Consider the following 12399-nt stretch of genomic DNA (forward strand, 5'->3'; position numbering starts at 1 on the left):
TGTGGTGTATGCATGTGTGAGCACATATAGGGGTGTATGTGTGTGTGCATATGTGTGTGTATGTGTGTGTGTGTGTACACATATGCAGACCAGTGGTCAATGCTAGACCTTCATCTATTACTCTTCTTATTTTAATAATTATTATTACAGGCAGGCAGTGGTGGCACATGCCTTTAATCCCAGCGCTTGGGAGGCAGAGGCAGGCAGATTTCTAAGTTCAAGGCCAGCCTGGTCTATAGAGGGAGTTCCAGGACAGCCAAGAAACCCTGTCTTTATAAATATATATATATTTAATTCACTCTCCCACTTTCTCTTCCCCCAAATGAAAGAAAAACGAAAATCAAAACAAACAACAAAACAGTAAGACAAAAACAAAACAAAACAAAAATCCCTCCCCCATCCCCAAAAATGAAGTCTGTTTTGTGTTAGCCAAGAACTCCTGGGCATTGGGCTTGTTCTAAAGTGTGGTTGATAAACTCATGACATTCCACTGAAGAAAATGATTTTACCATTTCCAACAGGTATTGCTTGCAAATAGCTTCCTAGTTAGGGGAGGGACTTCCTATCTCTTAGAGGTGGGACTTTGAATTCACTTCCTCTTCTTAGGAGTGGGACTTTGTCTTCACTTCCTCCTCTCAATGCTGGGATTTTGTCTGGTTTGTTACTGTGCATGCTCACACAGTCTTTGTGACACTATGCACATATGTGCATCAGTTCTCTTATATCTAGAAGCTGCTGTTTTCTTCAAGTCAGTCACCACTTCTGGCTCCTAGAATCTTTCTGCCTTGCTTTACACATAGATTCCTGAGCCTCAAGGGGAGGAGTTTGATGAAAGCATCCAATAAGAGCTTCTCTGTCATACATATTATTCTATAGGTATAGCAATATGTCATTAGGAATCATTTTATTGCTATGTTCCTTTAGCAGAGTTGAGCAGTATATTTCCCCTAGGTCCATGACCTACCAGTCTCAGGTTTTTGGCTACCTTACCAGTGTCAGATATGGGTGTCATCCCATGAAATGGGCCTTAAAATCAATCCAGATGTGGTTGGTTCCTCCCATTATTTTGTGCCACTATTAAATAGGTATGTCTTTCACGCAGCTCACAAGGTTTGTAGCTGGGTGATACTGATGCTTACCTTACTCCTCCAATTACATGAAGAGCACCTTTCCAGCACTGTGAATGCCAGTCAATAGGAGTGCAGCTTCTAGTCGAACACTCAATTTCTTCAGGTTCTATGACTCCCCACCTAATTTTTTGAGGCAGGCTCCTCACTGAACCTGAAAGTCATCTATTGGCCAGACTAGCTGGTCACTGAGCCCTGGGGTCCTCCTGCCTCTGTCTCTCCATGTTGGGATTACACGTGTGTGCCTCCATGTCCATGTAGGTGCTGGGAGTCAGAACTTGGGCACTCTTGCATAGCAAGCACTTTGGCCCGCTGAGCCATCCGCAGCCCAGTAAATGTGGAGTTTCTACGCTGTGATCCACAGGTGCTTATCTGGAGTCCATTCTGGTCCACAGAGTTGATAGTGTCTCTCAGCTCAGCGCTGTCAGTTGGAATCCTTACTGTCCACCTGCAGTGCTTGCTTGTTGGATTAAAAAAAAAAAAGGGGGGGGTAAGCTTTTTGCCTTGATCCACTAGGCCTTGTGTTTTCTAATGTACTGGGGTGGAGTTTTCAACCTCAGCTAAAGAAATATTATTTAGCCGGGCATGGTGGCACATGCCTTTAACCCCAGCACTTGGGAGGCAGAGGCAGGCAGATTTCTGAGTTTGAGGCCAGCCTGGTCTACAAAGTGAGTTCCAGGACAGCCAGGGCTATACAGAGAAACCCTGTCTCAAAAAAAAAAAAAAAAAAAAAAAAAAAAGAAAGAAAGAAAGAAAGGAAGGAAGGAAGGAAGGAATATTATTTTACCATTACCTGGAGAACACTCTAGCTGGGCTTGGGAGGCAATGTTTTCAGTCTTAGTGTTCAACCCACCTACCACTGCCCATGTCCAATTCCACAAGAACTGAGAGGACTGTCTGGGTGGGTTCCAGGTATCCATATATTTTAGATACTTCATGAAGATTCTAATGCACAGAACGGCTGGGAAGGTTGCCCTGTGCTCTTTGCCATGTGTTTATCTTAGACTATGAGTTTAAACCACACCCTTCCCTGCTGCTGGTTGCCTTTCTCCAGCCAGATAACTGTGAGAAAGGACATTTTAGCCCAGTGATATTTTTTTTCTGTGCTAAACCACCACTCTGCCTTCTGAGAGTTCACAATGCTAGCACATTAAGATAATAAAAGAATCAGCTGAAAGGCAAGGATTAGCTGCCCATCAAGGGAAGAAGGGGGTGGCAGCACCTTCAGAGGTCCTGTATGACTTTCCATGGGTCTAGAATCTGACCCACACACAGAAAATTGTTCATACTGAGACATGAACTTTTTAAAAAGACCCTACAATGCACAAACACTTGCTAGTTAGACTAATACTTGGTATTGATCGATTAATTTCCCAGATATTAGGATCTAGGTCCATTTTTGGTGTTGAAGCCAGACAGTGCGGCGAAGTGGGACTGCAGATGTCTTCACTTACAGCTGTGGTAACTGAAGATTTGAAAGGTTAAATAGCTTATGGTGTTAAATAGTTAAGAGGGAGAGAGTATAAATCCATCTATTCACTTAACTAGTGCAAAGTAAGCATTCCCCTTTAGCAACAAGGTGTGTGTCAGTGCTGATGGGTCAGCTCCCCTCAAGCTGACCTTAGAACTATAGCAGAGAGCACTGGGATAGAAAAAAAAGCAAATTAAGAATTTGGTTTCTGCTTAGAGAATTTCTTCAAGTTTTGATGGGTAGTTTGCTCTCTACTGCCATCTGCTGTCCACGTGTACCAAGCTGGCCAGCGCTTTACCATTCTCATCATAGTGCATAGGGGCCTAAAATCCAACTTAGACACCTCACCACACTGTCAAAAATACCCACAATATGCATCTCAAAGAAGAAGAACATTTCTGTGGCAGCTTTCCCTGCTTTTCATTTTGCTACTAGCAGTTGTCTAACCTTACTCCAAATAGTAGTAGAGCAAAAGATAAAGAACCAAATGCAGCTTAATTACGGATGCAATGGCTGCCTTGGCCAGCACAGTGAAGCTCTAATTACAGTCCTGTTCTCTGTACTTATGCCAAGCCTGGATGGACAGGAGAATGAAAGTACTGGCCTTGTCAGGGAAGTGTCACTCTGCAGGGCCTCTCAGAACCTGGGAAAGGCTACAAGGCTCTGTGCAGCTCATGAGCACAGGAGCAATTTGACAAAGATTGTGGGCATGACTAAGAAGCTTAAATACAACTCTCCCACTGATGTGTCTTTGGGAAGTAATTTCCATTTAAAATGGTTATCTCAGAAAAGAAAGTGACTCGGTGTCATTAAGGGCCCTTAGAATAGGCTAGTCTGATATGACGAAAGATAATTTATCTGTTTGAAGAACAAGAATGTGTGGAAAACCTGAATTGTTCTCTGAGAGGAAATGTTCACAGCTCATTAAGTTCATTATAAGTGACAACAGTGTACTTTTCCCTTTTCTCTTTGCCCCTTCTGTCTCTCCTCTTTCCCCTCTTTTTTTTCTAGTTCCTCTCCCTTTTCCCACCACATTTACCTAGACACACACTCTTGTCAATCAGCCTTCTTGCTTTTGCTAAGTGTTAAGTTTCCCTGCTAAACTATTTAGTTCGCCAGAAACATTTTCCAAGGAAATCTATAAAAAAAAAAAAAATCAGATTTTGTGTGTGTGTGTGTGTGTGTGTGTGTGTGTATGGGCATGTGTATAGTACTGAGCTGGCATGTACATGTGTGTGTGGATGTGTGACTGGGATAGCATGTGCTGGTGTGTGTGTCTGATTCTGTGTGTCTGTTTCTGTGTGTCTGTGACTGTGTGTCTGTGTCTGTGTCTGTGTGTGTGTGTGTGTTCTAGATGTTGGTCTTGGGTATTCTTTTCAATTGTACTCTGTCTTATTTTTTAATACAGGGTTTCTCACTAAACCCAGTGCTCACTGATTTTGCTGTGCTGTCTGGCAATCTCCAGAGATCCTCACAGCTCCCCAAAGCTGAGATTAAAGACATGTGCCATTGTACCCCGACTTTTATATGGGTGCTGGAGATCAAACTCAGATCCTGACACTCGCTTATTATACGTGGTATAGCTGCTCTACATTACCAACTGGTCATTTTTCAGCCCCTCTTGAGCTGCCTCTCCCCCCTAAGACACAGGTTGTGGGTTTCTTAGTACCTTTCTGAACCTTTTCCCACTCCACCAAAGAGGTTTTGTTATAGAGGTGGCGATACAGGTTCACACATTGTACCAAATAAGATGCCAATGTTAGTTGAGGAGGGTTATCTCATATACAAAAAGCCTGTGCCAAAGGAAGGAAGGGAGGGAGGGAGGAAGGAAGGAAGGGAGGGAGGGAGGGAGGGAGGGAGGGAGGGAGGGAGGGAGGGAGGGAGGGAGACCAGAAAATAAATAAAGGCAGTATCTCATTCAACCCTTGTAAGACTACAGATCAGTATTACGGATTCTCAGAAATTCTAAATCACTGATCTGCTTTCCTGCTATCCCATCTGACTGAGCATTCCTCCTGGATGTTTAAAAATACATCTTTAGAAAAAAAATCATTGAACACCCAGAGTTTATTTTATTCTCTATAAAAAGTGTATCTGATGTGACTTTTGTAATATTAAAAAAAACTTTTAATATTTCATTTATCAAACCACAAGATTGGTAAGCACTACAAGTATATACACACACACACACACACACACAGCCACACAGTTAGTAGATTACAGCTCAACTGGTGTAGAGGCTCAGCAGGTGCTGCTGAAGGAATGGGTACCAGTGAGGACCTGGTTTTAGCATCTCCTCCTCACACTGGCACACCTCTCTCAACCATCATCATCCCACCTACAGTGACGAAAGTCATTTTCATTTGAGGTCCATGGTTCATGTGAGGGGTCACTCTTAGTGATGTGTAGTCCATGGGCTTTGACGAATGCATGGTGACATATACCTGACATGATAAGTGTTGTACGAAACAATGGAAAGATCTTAAAAATTATCTGCACTCCATTTATTCCTTGTCCTAAGATAATCCATTTCATAATAATGATAGAAGAATTTTGTGAAACTTTTCATATAATTATTTATTAGGTCTTTCGGCATAATAAAACTATATTTTATATATATGTATGTATATATATTATATATATGTATGTATATATAAAATATATGTATACACTACCTCTGACACTCATAGAGCAAAGCATCTGCCTCTGGGCATCTGACTAATCAGGTATAAAGCAAGAGTGACTCCTGTGTCTATAGCTTCTGGTGCTCAGTACAGCACAGATGTGAAAGCAACTGAGGTTGCAGAGCATGTTGCAACCTTGTTTCCAGAGAGTTCAGAAAATGGAATTGCTTGTGTATTTCTAACTCAGCTGGGAGACAATTCCCTGCATGAGTCAATATATAACAAACAGTAAGGAGTTGAATGGACCAAAGAAGCCAGAGATCATAGAAGGTCAGTTTTCTTTTCTTTTCTTAAAATTTTAATTATTTTATTTACATTTCACAAATCGTCCCCTTTCTGACTACCCATGTGGGGGAGGGGAGAGGAGTGTCACAGACCAGCCCATGTACTCTTTGGTTGGTGGCTTAGTCTCTGAGAGATCTGAGGGTCCAGGTTAGTTAACACTGTTGTTGCTCTTGTGGGATGGTAAGCCCCCTCAGCTCCTTCAGTCCTTCCCCAACATTTTCAGTAGGTATTCCCAACTTCAACCTAACTTCATTCCCAACTTCAATGGTTGGCTGTAACCAACCATTTCTCTGCATTTGTCTCAGTCAGATGCTGGTAGAGCCTCTCAGAGGACAGCCATGCTGGGCTCCTGTCTGAAAGCACAATATGGCATCAGCAATAGTGTCAGAGTTTGGTACACATGGGATGGATCCCAAATTGGGTCAGTCACTGGGTGGCCTTTCTCTCAGTCTCTGCTCCATTTTTGTCCCTGCATTTCCTTTAAACTGGAACAATTCTGGGTCAAAAATTTGGAATGTGTGTGGTCTCCTGACTCAGCTGGGGGCTATGTCTGTCTATTGGAGATGATCTTTTCAGGTTCAGTCTCCCCACTGTTGGACAATTGGCTAATGCCATCACCATTGAGTCCTGGTAGCCTCTCCTATCCCAGGTCTCTGAGATTTTCTAGAAGTTTCCCCTTCCCCACCCCCACACTACTGCATATTTAGATTAATTCTGCTGGCCCTCTAGGCTTCTCTCCTGTCTCCCCACATAAATGATTCTGCCTCCCTTTTCCCCTCCCAGTCCCCTCTCCCACCCAAGTTCCTCCCTTCCTCAGCATCCCATGATACTTTTTTCCCCCTTCTAAGTGGATTTGAGTTATCCACACACACTTGTGCCTTCCTTCGTGTTAAGCTTCCTACAGTCTGTGAGTTATCTCATGGGTCTTCTGAACTTTTTGGTAATACCCACTTATGTACTCACTGATCCTTTTGGGTCTGAGTTACCCCACTCAGGATAATATTTCCTAGTTCCCTCCATTTGCCTGCAAAATTCATGATGTCCTTGTTTTTAATAGCTGAGTAGTATTTCATTGTGTAAATGAATCACATTTTCTGTATACATTCTTTTGTAGAGGGCCATCTGAGTTGTTTCCAGCTTCTTCTGGCTGTGACAAATGAGGCTGTTATGACCATAGTGGAGCATCTTTTGGGTATATGCCCAGGAGTGGTATAGCTGGGTCTTCAGGTAGATTTATTTCCAATTTTCTGAGGAACCTCCAGATTGATTTCCAGAGTGGTTGTGCCAGTTTGCAATCCCACCAGCAATGGAAGAGTGTTCCTCTTTTTCCACATTCTTGCCAACATGTACTATCTATGGAGTTCTTGATCTTAGCCATTCTGATGGGTGTGAAGTGGAATCTCAGGATCATTTTGATTTGCATTTCTCTAATGTCTAAGGTTGTTAAACATTTCTTTAAGTGCTTTTCAGCCATTTGAGGTTCCTGTTGAGAATTCTCTGTTTAGCTCTGTAACTCTTTTTTAATTAGGTTATTTGGTTTTCTGGAGTCTGACTTCTTGAGTTCTTTGTATATTTTGGATATTAGCCTCTATTGGCTGTAGGGTTAGTGAAGATCTTTCCCAATTTGTAGGTTACCATTTTGTCCTATTTACAGTGTCCTTTGCTTTACAGAAGCTTTTCAGTTTCATGAGGTCCTATTTGTCAATTGTTGGTCTTAGAGCCTGAGCCATTGGAAATTTCTGTTCTGTTTAGGAATTTCCCCCTGTGCCAATACATTTGAGGCTGTTAAAAAATGTCTAAGGTTCTATTAAATTCACTGTATCTGATTTTATGTGGAAATCCTTGATCCATTTGAACTTGTGCTTTATATAAGGTGATGAATATGGGTAAATTTGGATTCTTCTACATGCAGACTGCCATTTGTTGAATATGCTTCCCCGCCTCCCCCCCCCCCCCCCCACTGTATGGCTTTGGCTTCTTTGTCAAATATTGTCCATGGGTGTGTGGGTTTATTTCTGGATCATTTCTTTTTTTTTTTTTTTTTTTTTTTTTTTGTCACCCTGACTAGCAATGAATTCTTTTTTTTTTAATTAGGTATTTTCCTCATTTACATTTCCAATGCTATCCCAAAAGTCCCCCATACCCTCCCACCCACTCCCCTACCCACCCACTCCCACTTTTTGGCCCTGGCGTTCCCCTGTACTGGGGCATATAAAGTTTGCAAGTCCAATGGGCCTCTCTTTCCAGTGATGGCCGACTAGGCCATCTTTTGATACATATGCAGCTAGAGTCAAGAGCTCTGGGGTACTGGTTAGTTCATAATGTTGTTCCACCTATAGGGTTGCAGATCCCTTTAGCTCCTTGGGTATTTTCTCTAGCTTCTCCATTGGGGGCCCTGTGATCCATCCAATAGCTGACTGTGAGCATCCACTACTGTGTTTGCTAGGCCCCGGCATAGTCTCACAAGAGACAGCTATATCAGGGTCCTTTCAGGAAAATCTTGCTAATGTATGCAATGGTGTCAGCGTTTGGAGGCTGATTATGGGATGGATCCCTGGATATGGCAGTCTCTAGATGGTCCATCCTTTTGTCTCAGCTCCAAACTTTGTCTCTGTAACTCCTTCCATGGGTGTTTTGTTCCCAATTCTAAGAAGGGGCAAAGTGTCCACACTTTGGTCTTTGTTCTTCTTCAGTTTCATGTGTTTTGCAAATTGTAACTTATATCTTGGGTATTCTAAGTTTCTGGGCTAATATCCACTTATCAGTGAGTACATATCTTTTGAGTCCTTTTGTGATTGGGTTACCTCACTCAGGATGATGCCCTCCAGGTCAATCCATTTGCCTAGGAATTTCATAAATTCATTCTTTTTAATAGCTGAGTAGTACTCCATTGTGTAAATGTATCACATTTTTTGTATCCATTCCTCTGTTGAGGGGGATTGTTTATCAGCTGTAGAAGTTCTCTGGTAGATATTTGGGGGTCACTTATGTATACTATCATATTGTCTGCAAATAATACCTTGCCTACTTCCTTTCCAATTTGTATCATTTTGATCCCTTTTTGTTTTCTAATTGCTTTGGATAGAACTTCAAGAGAGTAGGCACCCTTGTCCCTAATTTTAGTGGGGTTGCTTCAAATTTCTCTCCATTTAATTTGATGCTGGCTGTTGGTTTGCTGTATATTGATTTTATTGTGTTTAGGTATGTGCCTTGAATTCCTTATCTATCCAAGATTTTTAACATGAAGGAGTGTTAAGATTTTGTCAAATGCTTTTTCAGCATCTAATAAGATGATCATATGATTTTGTTTGTTTGTTTATATGGTGGAGTGTGTGTGTGTGTTTGTGTGTGTGTGTGTGTCTGTGTGTGTGTGTATTGATGGTTTTTCATATATTGAACCATCCCTGCATCCCAGGGATGAAGCCTACTTGATCATGGCGAATGATGGTTGTACTGGCTAGTTTTATGTCAACTTGACACAGCTGGAGTTATCACAGAGAAAGGAGCTTCAGTTGAGGAATTGCCTCTATGAGATCCAACTGTAAGGCATTTTCTCAATTAGTGATCAAGGGGGAAAGGCCCCTTGTGGGTGGGATCATCTCTGGGCCGGTAGTCTTGGGTTCTATAAGAGAGCAGGCTTAGCAAGCCAGGGGAAGCAAGCCAGTAAAGAACATCCCTCCATGGCCTCTGCATCAGCTTCTGCTCCCTGACCTGCTTGTGTTCCAGTCCTGACTTCTTTCAGTGATGAACAGCAATGGGGAAATGTAAGCTGAATAATCCCTTTCTTCCCCAACTGCTTCTTGGTCATGTTGTTTGTGCAGGAATAGAAACCCTAACTAAGACAAATTGGTACCAGCATAGTGGGGTATTCCTGAGACAACCTGACCATGTTTTGGGGAGGACTGTGGAAGGACTTTGGAACTTTGGGCTAGAAGATCCATTCGGTGTTAAGAGCTCTGTCAAATGTTGTGTAGGAGCTTGGAAGATAATGTTGAGAACAGTGCAGAAGATGGAGGCCTGGCTTGTGAAATTTCAGAGGGAAAATTAAAGACTCTCTTCAGGGCCATTGCTGTTTTTATTGTGAAGATTTTGTAGTTCTGGTTAGCTGGGGCTGAAGAATCAGCTGTAACTAACAAGATACCAGAACTACTAAAGCAAAACCTTTGCATTACTGGGACTATTGATGCTGGTTAGCTGGAGCTAAGAAACTAGCGGTGATTAAGAAGAGACCAGCATCATTGAGGTGACATCTTCTGGGAAATGTTTTCAGAAAGCACTAAGAGGCTGTGTTCCAGAGATAGCCAAGGTTGTACTCCTGCTGCAGCAGGACTTGGTAATGTGTAAGGGTCACCCAGGTGGTACTGGTTTTGAAGGCATGAAGGGGTCACACAGAGCAGCTGAGGCTTGGCACTGTGAGAGGCCATGGAAGGCCATTGGTGAAGGTGAAGCCTCAGTTGCAATTGACAGACCATGACTGAAGGGGTCATGCAGTGTTTTGGAGATGCCAGTACCATGAGATTACCACCAAGAATAGCAACAGTGGAGTACAGGCATCTGGAGCCTAGAGGACGATGCGTGTGCTACAAAAGGCATGGCTGGAGAAGTGACCCAAGCCCTTAGAGGAGCCCAGAAGATCATGAGTTGGATCCCAGACAATGGATGGTTGGAGATTGATTTTGCTTTTGATTGTGACTGTGCCCTGATATTTTTCCCTCTTGAAGGAAGAAACTATTTTAGTGGAGCCCACAGTTAAGAGACTTTTAATTGTAAAAAGACTTTGAGTTTTAAAAAAGATGGATATTTTAAAGAGATTGAAATTTTAAGAATATGTAAAGACTGTGGGACTTTTAAAGTTATTTAGATCTTGGGGATGAATAAGAATGTAAGAGTTAAGGCTTACTAGTGATGTGTTTGTGTGTCAAGTTGACAAGGGGTCGATTGTACTGGCTATTTTTGTGTCAACTTTACACAGCTGGAGTTATCACAGAGAAAGGAGCTTCAGTTGAGGAATTGCCTCCATGAGATCCAACTGTAATGCATTTTCTCAATTAGTGATCAAGGGGAAAAGGCCCCTTGTGGACCATCCCTGGCCTGGTCTTGGGTTCTATAAGAGAGCAGGCTTAGCAAGCCAGGGGAAGCAAGCCAGTAAAGAACATCCCTCCATGGCCTCTGCATCAGCTCCTGCTCCCTGTACTTTTATGGCCATCTTTTACTTTAGGTTGGGGAAGTTTATTTCTATGATTATGTTGAAGGTGTTTTCTGGTCCTTTGAACTGGGAATCACTTTCTTCTATTCCTATTATTTTTAGGTTTTGGTCTTTTCATTGTGTCCTGAATTTCCTGGATGTTTTAGGTTAGGAACTTTTTACACTTTGTATTTTCTTTGACAATTGAGTCAATATCTTCTATGGTGCTTTCTACACCTGAGATTCTCTCTTCTATCCCTTGTATTCTGCTGATGATGCTTGCATCTGTAGCTCCTGATCTCTTTCCTAAGTTTTCCATTTCCATGATTGCCTCAATATGTGATTTCTTTATTGGTTCTATATCCAGTTTTAGGTCTTGGACCATTTTGTTCAATTCCTTTACCTGTTTGATTGTGTTTTTCTTTAAGGGATTTCTTTAAGGGATTTATTTGTTTCCTCTTTAAGGGTTTCCACCTGTTTGCCTGTGTTTTCCTGTATTTCTTTAAGTGAGTTATTTATATCCTCCTTAAAGGCCTCTATTATTTTCATGAGATGGGTTTTTAGGTCAGCATCTTGCCTTTCAGGTGTATTGGAGTATCCAGGATTTGCTGTGGTAGAATAACTGGGTTCTGATGTTGCTCAGTAGCATTGGCTTCTGTTGCTTATGTTCTTCTGCTTGCCTCTTGCCATCTGGATATCTCTAGTGTTAACTGGCCTGGGTGTCTGACTAGAGCCAGTCTCTTGGGAAGCAGGCTGTTCTGTTTCTGGTTAGGGGAACCTCCTGTGTCCCTGGTTATGGTGGACTTTCTGAAAGACTGGCAGACTGGGAGGTGTGAGAGAGGAGGAAGCACACTGATCTGCTCCAGTGGAGGTATAGACTGGAAAGGAGATGGGGTTTGCACAGAGGGGAGGGGTCCCCATCTGCTGGCTCCGTGAGGGTCCCAGTTGGGGTGGTTATTTGGGCAGGGGTCTCACCTGTGTCCTTGGGAGACCTGAAGATGTGGGGTGAGTAAAGGAGCAGACATGCCAATCTGCCCCTGTGGAGGTGAAGGCAGGAAGGGAGATGGAGTTCACTGAGGGTCAGTTTTCATAATGTCCAATTTCTCTGCTATTTTAAATGTAGTACTTAAATTAAGCAGTGAAAACACATAGTTTTCCTGTGTCAAATATGGTGGTCACTCTCGCAAACAACATCTAACTTGTAAAAGTACCATCGACTACTGAGTGGAATGGATTCTCCACCTTTGGGCCTTACACAGATGTATTGTGTCAGATGCTAGCTTGGTGAAAGGTGCATAACTTTGGGTGCTGGTTTTGTGTGTGGACGGTGTGAATAAATACTTTCTTTTCTCTTTGCCAGGCCTCTCTATTCGGAGTGTGTGCTGGAAAGCTGACCGCCTTCTAGCAGGAACCCAGGACAGTGAGATATTTGAAGTCATTGTTCGAGAGCGAGATAAGCCAATGCTCATTCTTCAGGGCCACTGCGAGGGGGAACTGTGGGCTCTGGCATTGCACCCCAAGAAGCCTCTGGCTGTGACAGGCAGTGATGACCGCTCTGTCAGGTGAGGCTCCACCATACCCTCATGGACTTCCTGGGGATATTTCTTTTGCTCAAATATGTTTGTGATTTAAGGATAAACTACAGCA

At 42.7% G+C, this 12399-nt stretch overlaps 1 protein-coding gene across 4 annotated transcripts in view; it reads left to right on the plus strand.

The window, feature by feature from the left end:
- The window catches only part of Eml6 (EMAP like 6), a 296634-nt gene that overhangs the window by 172979 nt on the left and 111256 nt on the right, over positions 1-12399 (plus strand). For 3 of the 4 annotated variants that reach the window (XM_029483123.2, XM_085829048.1, XM_085829047.1), the window contains one exon: positions 12113-12314. In XM_029483123.2, the coding sequence (XP_029338983.1) occupies positions 12113-12314 (202 nt within the window). Of the gene's footprint in view, positions 1-10177; positions 10230-12112; positions 12315-12399 lie in introns of those variants that run through there. The other variant, XM_085829049.1, reaches the window with a different exon arrangement.

Source organism: Mus caroli, unplaced genomic scaffold, assembly GCF_978045245.1.
Source record: "Mus caroli unplaced genomic scaffold, Mus_caroli_1 scaffold_13, whole genome shotgun sequence".
In the NCBI taxonomy this organism is placed as follows: Eukaryota; Metazoa; Chordata; class Mammalia; order Rodentia; family Muridae; genus Mus; species Mus caroli.